The sequence below is a fragment of the Myotis myotis genome, unplaced genomic scaffold, assembly GCF_014108235.1.
Source record: "Myotis myotis isolate mMyoMyo1 unplaced genomic scaffold, mMyoMyo1.p scaffold_m19_p_2, whole genome shotgun sequence".
NCBI classification, from domain to species: domain Eukaryota; kingdom Metazoa; phylum Chordata; class Mammalia; order Chiroptera; family Vespertilionidae; genus Myotis; species Myotis myotis.
Window position 1 is genome coordinate 158,301,825 of NW_023416324.1, and position 19,907 is coordinate 158,321,731.

General features: G+C 37.8%; 1 protein-coding gene across 4 annotated transcripts in view; it reads right to left on the reverse strand.

Annotated features, from left to right (window-relative positions):
- The window catches only part of IQCB1 (IQ motif containing B1), a 52,276-nt gene that overhangs the window by 2,375 nt on the left and 29,994 nt on the right, over positions 1-19,907 (reverse strand). For 3 of the 4 annotated variants that reach the window (XM_036350208.1, XM_036350206.1, XM_036350205.1), the window contains 3 exons: positions 12,991-13,133; positions 10,072-10,220; positions 1,011-1,142 (listed from right to left, as the gene is read on the reverse strand). In XM_036350208.1, the coding sequence (XP_036206101.1) occupies positions 1,011-1,142; positions 10,072-10,220; positions 12,991-13,133 (424 nt within the window). The remainder of the gene's footprint in view (positions 1-1,010; positions 1,143-10,071; positions 10,221-12,990; positions 13,134-19,907) is intronic. The other variant, XM_036350207.1, reaches the window with a different exon arrangement.

Below are 19,907 nucleotides of genomic sequence, written 5' to 3' on the forward strand. Positions count from 1 at the left end.
TTCAGCTCTGTTCCAGCTAACATCTCACTTTTCAGCCATGGAATTTTAAACAAGTGCACTACAAAATGGCTAAAGCAGAACTTTAAAAGAATCATTGATCAGCTGCCTCCTGCATACCCTCCACTGGGGATTAAGCCCAAAACCGAGGCACGTGCCCTTGCCCGGAATTGAACCGGAGACCCTTGAGTCCACAGGGCAATGCTCTATCCACTGAGCCAAACCAGCTAGGGCTTATTTTTTAAACAGGAGTATGCACCAGAATCACATAATGCATTAAAAAAAAGGGACATTAAAGATCTAAATGTAAGAGCTAAAACAAACTTATAGAAAAAAAATGGAGGAAAACTTGACATTGGATTTTGCAATGATTTCTTGGATATAAAACTGAAGGCACAGACTACAAAAGAAGACAAAGACAAACTAGTCTTCATCAAAATTAAAACTTTTGTGCAATCAAAGTTTTACACTATCCATAAATTAAAAAGGAAGCCCAAAGAATGGGAGAAAATATTTGCAATCATGTGTCTGATAAGGGATTAATATCCAAAATATATAGAGAACTCCTAAAACTCAACAACAAAACAATCTACTTATAACATAAACAAAGAACCTGAATAGACATTTCTCCAAAAAGATTTAAAAAAGGCCAATAAAAACATGAAAAGATGCTTAAAATCACTGGTCATCAGGGAAATGCAAATCCAAATTACAATACCACTTCACCTATTAGGATGTAAAAATAACAAATGTTGGTGTGAATGTGGAGACAGTCTTGCTAATGCAGTATGGAAAATAACTGACTGGAAGCAAAGTCCCTCCTGTATAACTGACTACACATCTCTGGTCCATAAAATTATAGAGAAGACTCTAAATCCATTAACTCTATGATAAAGCAACTGCTTTGCCTTACACCATCAATATATGTACATATCCATCTGAGACAATGCTTTGTTGGCAAATATCATGTACTAAAATAATGAAACACTGATATAGGATAGAAAACTACATACTGGATGTCTTCTGACATAGTCATCAACATGTTGCTTCAGTTCAACTCTACGTGCATCAGTGAGTTCTCTGAGTCCTTGCCAAGGAGCAAATAGTTTCTTTTTTGTACGGCACTTTGCTAGAAATTTAAGAGTCTGGGGAAAAAAAAGATTTATGATTTTTCTTCCCTAATAGAACTAATTTCTTCTTACAACAAAATATGGAGGCAACAATACTGCAATAGCTGTTAACTCAGTGTGTATGAGGAGAGGGATGGGGCTATGACAGGGATGAGAGAAAATAATTACTTTTTAGTTACATTCTTCTGTAGTATTTTCATATTTTACAAGGATATATTCATGTATTATCTGTGCATAAACAATAAAGAGGAAAAACAGGAAATAAGCACTGAGTTCTAGTTTCAATGCTAGTCCCTTATCTCTATAGGACAGAAACAGTGACCCTAATTCTACTTAGCCTACAGATTGTAAAGATCCAAGAGATAATCTATAAGTTAAAGCTTTGTAAATGAATGTTCTTCCTCATTTCCTTTAGAATGGAATTCTGGTAAAACAGAAAATCTTGTTAAAAGGCAAGATTTGGAGACAAATTTGAAATTATTCTGCCCTATTTTTTTCACTATTCTCCCTTCTTTGCAGTTTTTTTTTTTCCCATTGAAGTTCACATTGTTTAAGGCAATGATTTTCATCTCATGACACACATAAACAAATTGCTAAAATTCTGCAGCACACCAGATAGCTATTGTGTTGGCTGTTGTCATTTTTTTATTTGACAATCTAAGGCCATGGTCGGCACACTGCGGCTCGCGAGTCACATGCGGCTTTTTGGCCCCTTGAGTGTGGCTCTTCCTAAGCCTTAGGAGTACCCTAATTAAGTTAATAACAATGTACCTACCTATATAGTTTAAGTTTAAAAAATTTGGCTCTCAAAAGAAATTTTAATCATTGTACTGTTGATATTTGGCTCTGCTGACTATTGAATTTGTTGACCACTGATCTAAGGGAAAAGAGGTCAGTGCTCCTGTCTAAATAGTCAGGTAGTGCATGTTTTAAAATTCCTGCAGCACACCAGTGTGTAATGGCACACTGGTTGAAAATCGCTGGTTTAAGGCAAGGGTTGGCAAATTATGGCCCTCAGGCCAAGTCTAGCTTGCTGCCTATTTTTGAATGGTTTTCGAGTTAAGAGTAGGCTTTTTTACCTTTTATCTGGTTACAAAGTTAAAAAAAATATTTTGTGACATATGAAATCCATAATTCAGGGTCTATAAATAAAGTTTTATTGAAATGCAGTCACATTCATTTGTTTATGTATTGTCTATAGCTTCCAATTATAGAAGTGAATAGTTGCAATAGACTTCATGGCCTGCAAAGCCTAAAGTATTTTTAGGCTTTTACTAAAAGTTTGATGTTTCCCAGAAAAAGTTTATGTAATTCTATTTTTTAAAGTGTCATTTTTACAAGAATTATTAACAAAAAAAAAACACCTCTCTTTCTCTGCTGGTTTCCTTACCCCCAAAGACAACTTTTAACTCTTCCATGTTTTTCTTTAGATGCTTATCTCCATCTACTTCTCTGTGATTTTTCAGATACAGGTATTATTCAATGACTTTCTTGTATGGAAGGTAGAGATTTAGCTCTTTCACTGCTTGTAGACCCACATACTTTCCATATCACCAAACACCCAAATATTAATTACAAAATAGTCATGGTGATGTAAAGTACCACATAGGGAAAATCTTATAATAATTATGTATGATACCAGGTTGGTATTGGAAATATTGGGGGATCATTTTGTAAAGCATATGACTGTCTAAATCAGGGGTCCTCAAGCTTTTTAAACAGGGGGCCAGTTCACTGTCCCTCAGACTGTTGGAGGGCCGGACTATAGTTTAAAAGAAAACTAGTCGGCTGCTAAGCAACAGGCAGCGACGGCAAAAACACCCGGCGGGCCAGATAAATGTTTTCGGCGGGCCGCATGTGGCCCGCGGGCCGTAGTTTGAGGACCCCTGGTCTAAATGCTATACACCGGAAACTAATAAAAAATATTGAATGTTAACCTGTAATTGAAAAATAAAATTATAGCGTGTAGTAGTCCATTGTGTAAATGATAAATAAGATGAAAAAAATATATCATAATTTCAGTTAAGTCAATGTTCATGTTTACATCATTATCTATATTACTAGAGGCCCAGTGCACGAAATTCGTGCACGGGGAGATGGGGGAGGGTCCCGTCAGCCCAGCCTGCACTCTCTCTAATCTGGGACTCCTCGGGGGATGTCTGACTGCCGGTTTAGGCCCCATCCCGGATCGGGCCTAAACCGGCAGTCGGACATCCCTCTCACAATCCTGGACCACTGGCTCCTAATCACTCACCTGCCTGCCTGCCTGGTCATCCCTAACTGCGCCCCCCCCCCACCCCCTCCCGCTGGCCTGATTGCCTCCACTGTCTCTGTGTGCCGGCCTGATCGCCCCTAACTGACACCCCTGCCGGCCTGGTTGCCCCTAACTGACCCCCGCTGCTGCCCAGGTTGCCCCCAACTGCCCCCTCCCTGCTTGCCAGCCTTGTTGCCCCTAACTGCCCTCCCACTGGCCTGATCTCCCCCAGCTGTGCCCTCCGCCAGCCTAATCGTCCCCAACTGCCCCCCCTGCTGGCCTGGTCGCCCCCAACTTCCCCCCATGCCGGCCTGGTTGCCCCTCATGGCGCCCCCACCAGCCTGGTCACCCCACACAGCCTGCTGTTCAGTCCTTAGTCGTCCCTCACTAACCCCCTGCCAGCCTGGTTGCCCGACGCAGCCTTCTTGTTTAGTTGTTTGGTCGTCCCTCACTAACCTCCCTGCCGGCCTGGTTGCCCCACACAGCCTGCTTGTTCAGTAGTTTGGTCGTCCCTCACTAACCCCCTTGCCAGCCTGGTTGTAGGCAGCCATCTTGTGAGGGCATGAGGGTTAATTTGCATATTACCTCTATTATATAGGATAAAAGGCCTGTGGCCCTAATGCCATACCACCAAAGACCGGTGCATGTGGGTGGGGCTGCACAGTGGCTGGGCAGGGCTATGAGCGTGGCAGGGCATGCATGGGTGGGCGGGACTACAAGCACAGCAAGGCTGCGTGGGTGGGCGGGGCCATGCAATTTCACTTGATGGGCATCTAGCTACTACATAAATTTTGAACATGATTACTTTTCCTTCCTTGTATATCTTTTATTTTCACTAGAATTAATAATTTTGTTTTCTTATGCTTAGTTTTCTATATACTTATCACTGATCAGAAACTCTGCCCTAATTTTCAATAAATTAAAACACATCAGGCATTTTATCAAATTCATTTTGTTTGGATACACATTTTCTGAAGCGTTCTCACATGCTCCAATTTGGATTGATTGCCCTCTGTGACTCATGCATAGCTATCATCCTGAGCTCTCATTCACTATTATCTTGGGGACTCTTTTCATCTTTCCTTTGTGTTTCCTGGATTCTATGTTGTTTTTTTTCTTGGGTTATTCCTTTTAGAGACTTTGTGATACATAAAAATGTCTTTAGTCTATGTTTACCTTTAATAGATGGTTTAGTCGGGTACAGAATTCTAGTTGGAAATAATTTTTGCTTAGGCATGTCACAGTCTTTCTCCAATACCTTTTTGCTTCTAATGATGCTGTTGAGAAGTAGTTTTGTTCCCAGTGTATTTCACAGTAATGTGAAATAAATGTAGGTGTTTCTGTCATTATATTACAGGAGTCAGACCTCTTCATCTAAAACTCATGACATTCAGTTCTGGGAAATCTTAAATTATTTGATTTCCACTCCTCAGGTTTTTTTGGTTGTTTGATTTAAATGTGGTGTCTGACTTCCTGGACTGGTTATCTTTTCTTTTTGCCCTGCTTCCTAGATTTCCCAAACCTATTTTCCTAGCACTTTTATTATGTCTTTTCTTTCTTTTTTTTTTTTAAATATATTTTACTGATTTTTTACAGAGAGGAAGGGAGAGGAATAGAGAGTTAGAAACATCGATGAGAGAGAAACATCGATCAGCTGCCTCCTGCACACCCTCCTACTGGGGATGTGCCCGCAACAAAGGTACATGCCCTTGACTGGAATCGAACCTGGGACCTTTCAGTCTGCAGGCCAACCAGTCAGGGCACATCTTTTCTTTTCCTATTAAATTTTAATCTATTTTTTCTCCTTATAAGCATCCTGGTTTTGTTTCATGTATTATTTTATTTTACTGTCTGAGGAAATAATAGATTTTTTAAGTTTTCTTACCCTTGTAATATCTCTATTTTTACCAAGTAGTTTTATTCAACTTTAGTTTTCTTCAGATGTCCTGTGATACTTTCAGCTGATATTTATGAGTTATTTAGAAATTCTGAGCAGTAGGTGGATAGGGTGTATCTCCTATGTCTTTCAATATAGGGCTTCTGAACTGGGTGGTTTCACTGGGTTACCTCACTGTGAGTATACTTAAGACTTTTCCCTTGGGCTATTCAGATTTCCCAAAGAAAACACATTCAATCTACTGTGTATAGGATATAAACCTGGCTGACAGCACCCTGAGAGCTGAGATGAGGAAAAGGTCTTCACATTCAGTATATATAATTTCCCTAATACTCCTGTGTTTTTAGTATAGAAACCAAGCCTTAAACTGTACTTGCACCCTCCTTTTGAGAGACCCTCTCCTTTCCTTCTATTCTTCCCTTTTCTTGATTTTTCTTCCTTACTTCTCCTACCTTTCCCCCACCTCTGGCTTTCAGTACCATCCTATGCTTATGATGCTATGCTGGGAACTTCAAAGTAAATGTTCCAAAACAGGAATCTGTCCTTAGATAAGAAAAAGCCCACCTTGACCTTTTTTATTTTTATTTTATTGATTTTAGAGAAGAAGGGAGAGGGAGAGAGAGATAGAAACATCAATGATGAGAGAAAACCACTGATCAGCTGCCTACTGCACACCCCAATGGGGATCAAGCCCACAACCTGGGCATGTGCCCTTGACGGAAATCGAACCTGGGACCTTTCAGTCCATAGGCCGACGCTCTATCCACTAAGCCAAACCGGCTAGGGCCCCACCTTGACTTTTCTGTATCTTTTCCCCATTCTATGTCATTTCAGGACTTTCTGAAATTGTATTTACTCCCCAATTTTTATTCATTTTCTCGACTGGTAATGGTTTGTTTCACTAAGTGCTTTTGTGGTAGGTCTGTGATGGACATGTGTAATGGCACTATTGTACTTTTCCGCTGCAATCAAATAGCAAGAATTAGCCATCATTCTGGCTCTAGAACAGCCGTGGGCAAACTATGGCCTGCGGGCCAGATCCGGCCCGTTTGAAATGAATAAAACTAAAAAAAAAAAAAAAAAGACTGTACCCTTTTATGTAATGATGTTTACTTTGAATTTATATTAGTTCACACAAACACTCCATCCATGCTTTTGTTCCAGCCCTCCAGTCCAGTTTAAGAACCCATTGTGGCCCTCGAGTCAAAAAGTTTGCCCACCCCTGCTCTAGAATCAAGGGATAGCAACCATGACCTACCTTCTAAACTTCTTAAGAGACGAGACAACAAAAAAACAAAAAAACAAAAAAAAAATTCTGCAACATCAAAAGAAAAAGGTAGCTAACTTCAAACTGAATTCCAACCTGGCTGGTGTAGCTCGGTTGGTTGGGGCATCATCCCATCACCAAAAGATGGTGGGTTTAATCCCGGTTGGGGCTTGGGAAGGGGAGGCAATCCATGTTTCTCTCTCAGATTGATTTTTTTCTCTCTCTCTCTCTTTCTCTCTCTCTCAAAATCAATAAATACCAAAAAAAACAAATTGAATTCCAACACTACACCACTACAGAGAATTCCAACTTACCTATGCAAGTAAGGATGTATAATTTGAAATTATCAACTTTACATAGGACTTTCTCAATTTTTAGCTACCTAAAAAATAATTACTCTGCTTTTGCCAGGTAAGGGAGGAACAGAAAGTGAACAACAGTTCTAGCCTTTCTCTGTGAAGGACACTAATAACCAGTTCCCTGAGGGATGAATTCAATGAAATGATAAACCCTACATTTTTCTGTGAAACTGATGACTGTTTTCTTTCTTACCAAGGTCAACTAGAGTGGCAACAGAAATACAGGGTGGGGCAAAGGTAGGTTTAGAGTTGTGAGTACACAAAACACAGTTTACTCTTGTATTATTATTATTGTATTATTTCTCCATATGAACAACTATAAACTCACTTTTGACTCACCCTGTGAGTCACACATGCAATTTTAAATTATCTAATAGATATATTTAAAAAAGTAAAAAGAAACATGTAAAGTTAACATTTTTCACATATATATATAAAATATTAGCATTTCAACATAAAATCAATATCAAAATTTTAATGAGATATTTTACTTTTTTATTCCATAGTAAGTCTACAAAATCTGGTGGGTATTTTACATTTACAACGCGTTTCAACTTGGACTAACTACAAGTAAGTACTCAATAGCCACATGTTGTTAGTGGCTACTATATTGAGCAATACAAGTCCAATTAAGTGTATGTCTTAGAAATGGATGCTTAAAAAATGTGGCAAGTATATCTTTTACTAACCATTGCCCTGTTCTGATTTTCTCTACTACTTTTCTTTTTCTTCCCTGTCTGTACCTTCATTTTTCTTTCTCCATTCCCTCTTCTTTCCTTTTCTATATTTGACTAGCTTTTCTTTGGCTTCACTGTTATTTTATTTTGTTTTTTTTTTAAAGAGAGGGAGGGAGGGAGGGAGGGAAGACGGGAAGAGAGAGAGAGAGAGAAGAGAGAGAGAGAGAGAGAGAGAGAGAGAAACATTGTTGTGTGAGAGAAACATCAGCTAATTGCCTCCCGTGCAAGACCCAAAAAGGGACTGAACACACAACCTGGGTATGTGTTCTTACCCGGAATTAAACCTGCCACCTTTTGGTGTATGGGGCAACACTACTACCAACTGAGTCACACCAGCCAGAGCTTAACTGTTATTTTTAGTAGTGACCTGCAAAGACTATAAAAATTATTTTTTCATAAAAAATCTCTTTTGATCTTCAATGGAAACCAATATTCCTCTTTTTGGGTGGTTAAGATATTAGGCAGATCTGACGAATATTTTTTCTCTTATGCCAAAAGAAAGTGTAAAAACCAAAACAACCCTGCCTTCATTGTCCTCAGATTTTCTCCTATAATGACCCCTGCTTTTCTGTCAAAGGAATGGTGGACAAATTGGGGGTACCTCACTTTAGGTAGAGAACCCTTTTACAATGTATTGGGCGTACCTACAGGTAAGGTAGCGAGTCAACTTAATAAAGACCCAGTTGATTCTTTGACAGGGAAGAGTTTTAACAAGGAGGTTGCCATGAGGTAAAAGTATTAGAAAGGACCCAAGGGTTCCTCTAAAGAAAGTATCTCCAGCCCTAACCGGTTTGGCTCAGTGGATAGAGCGTCGGCCTGCGGACTCAAGGGTCCCAGGTTCGATTCCGGTCAAGGGCATGTACCTTGGTTGTGGGCACATACCCAGTAGGGGCTGTGCAGGAGGCAGCTGATCAATGTTTCTCGCTCATCGATGTTTCTAACTCTCTATCCCTCTCCCTTCCTCTCTGTAAAAAATCAATAAAATATATTTAAAAAAAAGAAAAGAAAATATCTCCAGCACTGACATCCATGGGTTAATCCTTAGATGATCTTATTTAGCAGAGCTATCAGGTGTGGGTGTGATTCAGTGGTGGTGCAGGACTATTTGATGCAGATAAAGCCTAAGATTAAGAGCCCGAGGAAGGAGATGGCAGAGACCTCTTCCTATTTTCCCAGCACTTTATTATTTTTTTAATGGCTTTAAAAATCTTTGTAAAAAGTTATTCAGAGAATTCAAAATTTTCAAAACCTATCACTGTGAAAATAACAAACTGACCTAACATTCAACTATAAGGGATTGTAAAATGCTATAGGACCTGAAATCTATACTAATAAAAGGGTAATATGCTAATTAGACTGGACATCTTCCAGATATCCTTCCAGACAAAGCCACGGTGGCGGGGCCGAGGCAGAGGCTGTAAGGGGCAATCAGGTCGGCAGGGGAGAACAGTTAGGAGGATCAGGCTGGCAGGGGAGAGCAGTTAGGCAGGTAGGGGGATCAGGCCATCAGGGGAGAGCAGTTAGGGGCATCAGGAAGGTGAGTGGTTAGGAGCCAGTGGTCCCGGATAGTGAGAGGGATCCCGGATTGGAAAGGGTGCAAGCCAGGCTGAGGGCCACCCCCCCACCTCCCCCGTGCACCAGGCCTCTAGTACTAATACTAGTATAAAAGTTAACCAGGTATTAGGAAAACTGGTAATTAAATGAAATAAATACTCTTCTGCAGTGTTTTTCCAAGGCATTCATATATATATTATCAACTTTATATAGGACTTTCTCAATTTTTAGCTACCTAAAAAACAATGATTCTGCTTTTGCCAGGTAAGGGAAGAATAGGAAGTAAACAACCGTTCTAGCCTTTCTCTGGGAAGTTATATATATATATTACTATGTTCCAGATAAACCACAAGAAAATGATAATTTAAGAACACCTTTCTGTAACTCAAAAATTATAAAGATCAAATTATATTTATTACATTATCTGTGCATTAAAAACATCAAATATGACATACTGCACTTGCATAGAACTTTGAAATTTACAAAACACTTTCCCATAAATTAGGTCAGCTGACTCAAATAAAACCTGAATGAAAATGGTAGGATAGACATCCTTTTAAACATCAGACACGTGCTGAGAGCTGACTACAATAAATTAACACTTAGGTCTTTATCCTGAGATGTTCATAACTCAAGTAAGAAAGAAAAAATTTAACAAATAAACACTGCTGTATGGTAAATGTGTATAAAGATCTATGAAAGTACTAAGGACTGAATTAGTTGGTAAGTTGTAAGAAGGTTCTTATTTTATAGAAGAGAAACTAAGGCTCAGAAAGCTAAATGAGTAGACCAAGATTTACAGCAGGTAAATAGCAAAGTCACATTTGAATCCAAGTTTTTCCTCCTAATCTAGTACTTTTACTACATCACACTCACTGCTCTCTGAAGTGTGACAGCTGCTTTATACTCCACGAGAGATGGCTTCTGTTGGTGAAAATTTTTCCTTTCCCTGTACCCTCTCCAATGTTTCTGGATAATTAATGCTGATTTCTCTTCTATTTCCCGATTATGTTTTTCCACCTGACCTAAAAGGAGGACAGACACTATTACAACCTACTCATTTCTATGCTTTCTCACTCAAATTCTGGAACCAGGACAATAATAATAACAACAATCCTGCAGTTTTGTTTTTTTAATACTGTTTACTTATTTTCCCAATTCCATTATTTTATATGATTCTAAAATTTCAGAAAGAGCTTCAAAAGGTTTCTCAGATTTCAGATTATACAACTTCTTTAGAGAAAAGACTCATATAATGTTTTGTGTCACTGAAAAAAGGGCTGAAAAATCCAATAGCAAGAACATTTAGAAAAAGAATCACAAGCACATTGTAAGAAAGTCATTTAGTACCATCAGAGGGAAAGGGCAAAACATATGTATGTATTATCCACTCTGTGTGCTTCTTTCTCTCCAGTCACCCACTCAATTCTACTGATTACTTTCTTTTTAATTTATCAGAGTTAGTCAGCATATAGCCCAGGGTTCACAGTAGCTAACTGATAGAACAAGGCAATAGAAGGTAATAATCAAAAGGGATGTATTTGAGAGATAGTTCCAAAAAAAATGTTTGATAGGATTTAATGACCAACCAAATGTGGCGGTAAGAGAGGGACTGAACTCTAGGATGTCTCACAGATCAGAAACTGAGTAGACTGTTGGTGCAATAACCTGAGATTAGGAATACACAGAGAGGAAATTAGAGGGGAGAGATAAGGACTAGATTTGGGGATGTTTGTAGATAGCTAAGTAAAGCTATCCCACAGGCAGCTGGCTACATAGCTATGTTGTCCAAAATAGTTGATACTAGCCACAATGGCTACTTAAATTTAAATAAAGTAAAATTAATAATTCAGGTCATCAAGTACACTACCCACATTTCAAGTACTCAATAGTCACCTCTAGCCAGTGGCTAAGTATTGAACAGTGCAGATACAGAAAATTTCATTTTGTGGAAAGTTCTGCTGGACCAAAGCTTAGGAGAGTGGGTAAGGATGGAGACAAGATTTCAGAGTACTCAGCACTTAGTAGTTGGAGCTACAGTTATGAATGAGATGCCTTAGGAAGAGCAACATGAGAATAATGGGGTAGAGTTGGAATACCAAGAAACATCTATATTTATGGAAAGGGAGAGAAATAAAAAACTAGTGAAGGACACTGGAAATGAGTAGTAGGAAGGGAAGAAGAAGAACAAAAAAAGAATCTTGAAACCAGTCAGATTTCTCAGAATACATTTTAATATTACTTTCAACAAGCAACAAGTATTGGCGAGGATGTAGAGAAAAGGGAACCCTTGTGCACTGTGGTGGGAATGCAAGTTGGTGCAGCCACTGTGGAAAGCATTATGGAGTTAACTAAAAAAATTAAAAATGGAACTGCCTTATGACCCAGCAATTCCACTTCTAGGAATTTATCCGAAGAAATCTGAAACACTAATTCAAAAGAATATATGTATGTTCACTGCAGCATTATTTACAACTAGAGGCCTGGTACATGAATTCGTGCACCAGTGGGGTCCCTTGGCCTGGCCTGTGGGATCAGGCTGAAACCAGCTCTCTGACATCCCCTGAGAGATCCCGGATTGTGAGAGGGTGCAGGCCAGGCCAAGGGGCCCTACTGGTGCACAATCGAGGCTGGGGAGGGTCACGGTAGGTTCTCCAGCTGGGGAGAGACTGTGGGAGGGCTCCAGGGCATGTCCGGCCCATCTTGCTACGACCCGATCAGCTGGACCCCAGCAGTAAGCTAACCTACCAGTCAGATCGCTTGCCCCATGGTGGTCAGTGCACGTCATAGCAACTGGTCCACAGGTCGACTGTCTGCCTACGTCATAGTGAGTGGTTCAGCAGACTGAGCATATCATTAGCATGTTTCGCTTTGATTGGTTGAACGGATGACAGGACAACTGGACACTTAGCATATTAGGCTTTTATTATACAGTATAGTCAAGATTTGGAAGCGGCCCGAGTGTCCATCAGCAGGTAAGGGGATAAAAAAACTGTGGTACGTTTACACTATGGAATACTACTGTGCAGTAAAAAGGAAGAAAATTTTACCCTTTGCAACAGCATGGATGGACCTGGAGAACATTATGCTAAGTGAAATAAGCCAGTCAGGAAAAGATAAATACCATATGATTTCACTCAAGTGTAGAATTTAATGAATAAACTGAACTACCAAGCAAAACAAGAACAGACTCATAGATAGAGAGCAGGCAGATAGCTCTGGTGGAGGAATGTGGTAGTAGTTGTAGGGTGGAAGGATTGACCAAAAAAGAAAAAAAAGAGAGAGAGAACTCATGGACATAAACAACAGTGTGTAGATTTTTGGGGGACAGGATGGAGGGGAGTGGAAGAGGACATAGAGGGGATAAATGGTGATGGAAAAAATTAAATTAAAAAAATTTCAGGTTAGTGTGTCAAAGGTGGCAAGAAGGTGTCAGAAAATTTGAATTGAGGCATGAGTAAAGTTCTAGTGGTAGAAGGGTCATATTCTAACTCCTTACTTCAATTCACTGACAGCTATCTTTAAGAATATGTTTACCTATTTCTCTAATTTATCTGAACGATAAGAATAAAAAAAATTAGTGGAGAGGTAGCTCATCATTAACTAAGAGGCCTTAATCAGAAAAATAGTAACTTTTCTTTCGAGTCAAGAGATTTAATAAGATTTATCTGAAAATGGAGAAACAAAGAAAAGGTCTAAATTTTAAAAAAGTAATCATCAGGTAACTAGGGAATCTGGTTTATTAAATGATAGCCTAAACATTCTTACATTTATAAAATTGATACTGCCACCCACCTGGATGAACAATTTCAAGCATATTCAGCCGTACTTCTCGGGAAAGTCTCATGGCTCTCTGCTTTTCAAGTTGCAGTTGTAATCTGTTGTCCTCTTCTTCCTTCTGTCTTTTTAGTTTTAATAATATCTTTGCTCGTTTAGATCTGTGATGGAAACATTAAATACCATATGTACAATTTTCATAAATCATATGTCCACTCAGAAGTATATGAAAAATGCTTAAACTCATTAGTAATCATATAAATATTGTTAAAAAAATTTTTAAACGTAATTCCTAGTGTTAGAGAATGATGAAATAAATTTTCATGTGCTGCTGCTATACAACCTTTCAGAGAAATGTTTAAAATACATGTCGCCCTGGCTGGGTAGCTCAGGGCTTGGAGCATCATCCCAATGTGCCAAGGTCTCTGGTCAGCGCACATACAAGAAACAACCAACAAATGAATAAATAAGTGTAACAACAGTCAATGTGTCTCCCCCCGCCCCTTCTTTTCTCTAAAATCAATAAAAAGAAAAGAATATATCAAAAGCCTTAAAAATATTAACCAATTAATTACATTTCTAATAATTTTCTTAAGGAAAAACGTGTTATATATTATTCTCCATAGCATTACAACAGTAACAAGTTGAAAACAAAAATACGCCCACAATAGCGAGTTGGATAAATAAATACTGGTTCATTCAATGGATGGGTACTATAAAAAATGAAAATTTCAAAGAATATTCAGTAACATGGGAAGATACCAACAATCTAAGTCAAGTGAAAACAAAATCAGGATAGAGAAGAGATCCAAATTGTTTAATATATATAAATATATATGTGTGTGTGTGTGTGTGTATTTACTTATATAGAAAAACAAGTGATTAAAAACAAAACTTTCAACACATGCATGGTGTGATTATGGATGACTTTAATTTTCTTTAGATGTTTACATATTTCTCAATTATTAATATTATTTTTATAATATGTGGCCACAAAATTTTATTTAATTAGGATTTTTGTATTATCTGCTTTTACTCAACAAAATTTCTCCTTAGCCGTTTCTAGCCAGTTTTGAATGCTTCCTAAATTACTATGTAAGGAGATCACATGTGTCAGTCTCTAGTAAACATACTATACTCAAAATTCCTTCAGATAACCATAGAGAAAGAAACCAAAGAGGATAAAAGAGAAGCAGAATGCATTATTTATTTTATCTATATAGATTTAATTTGCATGTATCTTACTAAGAGAATTTGCTTTCTTATAATTAAATTGCCAACAAATGTAGTCAATTTGGCCATAGCTCGGTAGTATTAAAAGGCAGACTTCACAACATTTACACAAGATGGACATTATATTATTAGTGCATCCTCTGATGGCAAAGATATGGAATATGAAGACCACAGAATGTTCAAATACCTTTAAATCCCTGGGCAGCACTGCAGGGACAGACATCACTGTCAACAGTGTGATCCTGCTTCCTAAAAACCCAGAGCACTTTGTGGTGTGCAACAGATCAAACACAGTGGTCATCATGAACATGCAAGGGCAGATTGTCAGAAGCTTCAGCTCTGGTAAGAGAGAAGGTGGTGACTTTGTTTGCTGCACCCTCTCTCCCCGTGGTGAATGGATTTACTGTGTGGGAGAGGACTTTGCGCTCTACTGTTTTAGCACAGTCACTGGCAAACTGGAGAGAACTCTGACAGTTCATGAAAAGGATGTGATTGGTATTGCACATCATCCCCATCAGAACCTGATTGCTACCTACAGTGAAGATGGACTCCTAAAACTCTGGAAACCCTAATTAGACTTTTTTCTTTAAACTAGCCTGAGAGCATGTACTTAAATGAAGACATATTCATGTGTTGCTTTTTTTTTTTGCCAGTTTCTCTGACTAACTTGTCTGAATTAGGCACAAGAATAATTTTGTGAAAGTTCATGTTTAAGTTAGCAGTTACCCTTTTTATACATTTTTAAGGTATTCATTTGTCTTTCTAATTGGGGCAGTCACTTAATGTTTTCAATTATCTTTTACCTGGAGAGTGAAGTAATTGATAGTTCTAAAAAAATTATAATCCTTTGATTATTGCAATCCTGATTAAAATGTGCCTCCTTGCAGTAAACTTGTAAATAGGAACTATCCCATATTCAGTAGCTAGTCCTTTTTTTTTTTTTTTTTTTTTTTTTTTTTTTAGATGGTAATAAACTTTATACCTTTCTGGAGTCTTTGTTCTTAAAAAAAAAAAAAAAAAAAAAAAAGGCAGACTTCATAATGGTGTAGACAGTTATAATGATTTTTAACTCAATTTCTTGTGAAAAAGCAAAAACAAATAAGACAACGTTAAAAGAAAGTATTTTAAAGTAGAGAAGAAAACTCAGAAAATAATTTTGATAACATTTCATGCGTGTTCTTTTGTTTTTTTTCCATTTATTTCTTTTTTAATATATATTTTTATTGATTTCAGAGAAGGAGAGGGACAGAGATAGAAACATCAATGATGAGAGAGACTCATTGATCAGTTGCTTCTTAGCCAGTTAACTGCCACGAGTCCAAAATGGAAACCATCCCCACTGCGTCTATAGATGCTTATGGCGTACAAAGGGTTAACTGCTACTTAGTACAATTTGTTCTCTTTGGTTTTTACACTTAGGCCAAAGTAGAGAGTTTATTTGTTTCAAAATATCTTTCTTATAATTCCAAGATTGCTGCAGAGTAATTGGAAGCTACACTCACCTCCTCCCTACACCAAACCAGATTTACTGCTAAATTATAGAGCAATCAATCTGAATATCCAACTGAAGACTAGCTGAACATAAGTATTATAACCAAGGATTTACAGAAGCCATGTAGAAACCAGTAAGATGAGCAGAGACATGGAAAAGGTCTGGCCCCCATGCCCATGTGCAGTGGTTCACAATATCTTAGTTGCAAAAGTCCCCACTGAAGAGTATGGTATCTCAAACTCACCGACTAAAAGTAAAAAGATGGAAATAGATATTTCATGCAAATAGAAACAAAGAAAAGCTGGGGTAGCAATACTTATATCAGACAAAACAGACTTCAAAACAAAGGTTATAAGAAGAGACAAACAGGACATTAAATAATACTAAAGGGGTCCAGTCAATAAGAGAATGTAACACTTGTAAACATATATGCACCCAATATAGAAGTGCCTAAATATATAAAGCAAATCTTGATGGACATAAAGGGAGAGACTGACAAAAACACAGTCATAGTAGGGGATTTTAACACCCCACTGACATCAATGGATAGATATTCCAGAAAAAAAAAACACAAGAACTGTACACTTGAGACCTATACAGTAGCTTAAATGACACACTAGACCAGATAGATTTAATTGTTGGTGGGAATGCAGATTGGTGCAGCCACTGTGGAATACAGTATGGCAGGGGTCCTCAAACTATGGCTCGCGGGCCACATGCAAATACAAATATTGTATTTGTTCCCGTTTTGTTTTTTTACTTCAAAATAAGATATGTGCAGTGTGCATAGGAATTTGTTCATAGTTTTTTTTTTAAACTATAGTCCGGCCCTCCAACGGTCTGAGGGACAGTGAACTGGCCCCCTGTTTAAAAAGTTTGAGGACCCCTGCACTATGGCATTAACTCAAAAAATTAAAAATAGAACTGCTTAATGACTCAGCAATTCCACTTCTGGGAATATATCCAAAGAAACACAAAACACTAATTTGAAAGAATACATACACTCCTATGTTCATTTACAATAGCCAAGATTTGGAAGCAGCCGGTCCCCATTAATAGATGAGTGAATAAAAAAACTATGGTACACTTACACAGTGGACTACTACTAGGCTATAAAAAAGAATAAAATCTTACCTTTTGTAAGATTGGAGAGTATATGCTTGGTGAAATAAGCCAGTCAGAGAAAGACAAGTACCATATGATTTCACTTATATGTGGAATCTAATGAGCAAAATAAACTAACAAAATAGAAAGAGACTCATAGATACAGAGAACAAACAGCTGTCAGAGGGGATCTGGTTGGGGGGCTGGGTGAAAAAGGTGAAAGGATTAAGAAAAATAAACAAAATAAAAGCAAACAAAAACTTATAGACACAGACAACAGTATTGTGTAACCGGAGGGAAAAGGGGGTGAAGGGAGATAGAAGAGAGTAAAGAGGGGATAAATGGTGATAAAAGAAGACTTGAGTTTGGGTGAACACACAATACAATACACAGATGATGTATTATAGAACTGTACACTTGAGACCTATACAATTTTATTAACTAATATCACCTCAATAAATTCATGAGGGAAGGTAAAAAAGGGTGGGAGGGGGGTAAGAGATCAACCAAAAGACTTGTATGCATGCATACAAGCACAACCAATGGATGCAGACAGTAGAGGGGTGAGGACCTGTGCTGGGAGGCGGGAGAGGGCTGGGAGAGGTAAATGGGGGGGGAAAGGAGACATATGTAATACTTTCAACAATAAAGAATTAAAAAAAAATTAAAAAGCAAAACATAGTCTTTCTTACCCTTATCATCAAAGGTAGAAAAGACCTCAAGTACATGTGTGCCAAAAGAGAAGATGTTCTAGAGAGGTTGTAGGGTGAGTTGAATAGTTCTAAGTACATATCTTTTGCTCCTCCTGATAGTTAGATTAAGTAAAAACCTTTCCCTTTCCTTCCCACTAGCTGATGGAAGCAAGCCTCTCTATGGACCTTCCCTCCAAAAGGTGTGCCTGTACAACATGCAGATAAGGGTGTTTCCCCCTTACCTGCTTATAGAGGGTAAAAGAGAACAGGCTCTAAACAGCATCGCCTTTCAAACTGATGAACAAAACAAAAAACAACTTGTTTCTAACTGAACTGATTATAAACACCTAGTATGCATTACTGTTAACTTTAATATACTAAACATAGTAATCATTAAAACTGCATCACTAGGACATTTGATATGTCAAAAAACCTGAGTTCAATAAACAGTTTAGGCATACAGGCTATGAAATATGGCAAACCTGGAACTATGAAGCATGCAGGTGAAAGTAAAATATAAACCAGAAAGACAGTAGAAATTGAGGTTTGGTGATTGAAATCATGAGTAAAGATGGTAAATATGTGTTTCTGGATTCATATACTGTAATTTCACATTTAAAAATATTTATTAGGATTTTTAATGTTTCCCCCCTTAGTAACATTTTAGTGAGTAAGAGTGTCTATAATCACTTATCACTCAAATATTAAAACATTATTAACTGGTTTAGTAGGCATATGACCCTCTGGCATTTGTATAGCACTTCTGAAAATGAAATGACTGATTAGATATCATATTCTCTAATTAATTTATGTAACTGCATTCCATGATGTATATTTAACGAACATGAATCTTTGCCATAGAAGAGGGAATTGACCAAACTACCTGCTGACAAGACACCAGAAATTCTCTAAGAATTCCTTTGTTGTGAAATAGTATGAACCTGTGGAGTACCATATGAATTAATGGGCAAAGCAGTTGATGGGCCCTGTTCCTTTACTCAACAAACATTTTTTTCTGAGTAATTGCTACCTGCTTGGTATTACTGTCCTAAAGGAGAAGAGAAACAATTATTCCCTTAAGGAGCTCAGTTTCAAGGGTTAGTTAAAAGTTAGCAGAATATGTTAGCAAGCAGTGGAGTGGGAGATGCTGGATAAAAGAAGGTGAAGAGATTAGCCAAAGAACATATACGCATAGCCCATGGACACAGACATGAGTATAATGAGGGACATTTGTAATAGTGTCAACAATTTTTTTAAAAAAGGTAGCAGAATATGCCACTTTGGTGTGAAGATTGAGTTGGAAGCAAATGAGAATTGACATATGCAAAAAAAGACTTTCCAGAGCTTTCCTTATCCAATTAAAAGCAAAAAGGTCTGAGAAATGAGGAGTGCCACAAATCCCTCTATCCCAAAGAAGTTTTATGGCCATGAATAAGATAAACCTGCACAAATAACCCCTATCTTCCATTCATTTCCCCAATATATTTACCTTTTGACAGTTTGCTGCCCTTGGAAGCCTAAATCTCCTTTCTTTGTACCCATTTCTTTCAAAATTTACTAATCTTTGTTAGAATGTATATTAGCCCAAATTCTAGCCAACCCTTTGAGTTATTTATCATGTGAGGTTTCTTCTGCATGATATGCACTGCACAAGTAAATAAACTCTTTTCTCCTGTTAATGTGTTGTTGTTTTTTCTGTTAGTCTAATTTTCAGGGCTCCAGCCAATAAACCTAAGATGGGTAGAAGAAAAAATTGTTTTATTTTCCTACAAGGTCAAAGATATATAATTAAAATATATAAATATCAGCAACTCCAGAATAGAAGTAGGAAAATTGTGAAGTTTCATAAAGTTAACTGGAGCAGCTGTAAGTTGCTACAGAAAACAATGCTGAGGAAAAGAGTACTTAACAGAAAATAAAGTTTCTGACCATGAAAAATGATTAAATTAAACAAAAAGCCCTGGCTGGGTAGTTCAATTGGTTGAAGCATCTGCCTGATATGCCAAGGTTGTGGATTTGACCCCCAGTTAGAGCACATAAAGAATCAACCAATGAATGCATAAATAAATGGAACAACAAATCAATGTTTCTCTCTCTCTCTTTCAAAAAACCATTAAGTAAAAACAACAAGAAAAAATCCTCCAAGAAAGTGCTTTAGCAAAGGTGACTAAGAAAAAGTGCCTCTTGCTGAATCTAGAGAGCTCTGATGCATCAGGGCCCATAATTCCATAACTGTGAGTGATGGGCAGTCTCTCCCTCCAAAAAAACACGAAAGGGGGAAATGAATATGAGATAATGACCTAACCACAAAGGGACAGAAATAACCTTTGCAGAAAGCCCAGCTATAAAGGAAGCAAGAGAAATTTGCATAAACTGTTACAACTAAAAGAGGAGGAAAGCTGCTGAAGCTTGAA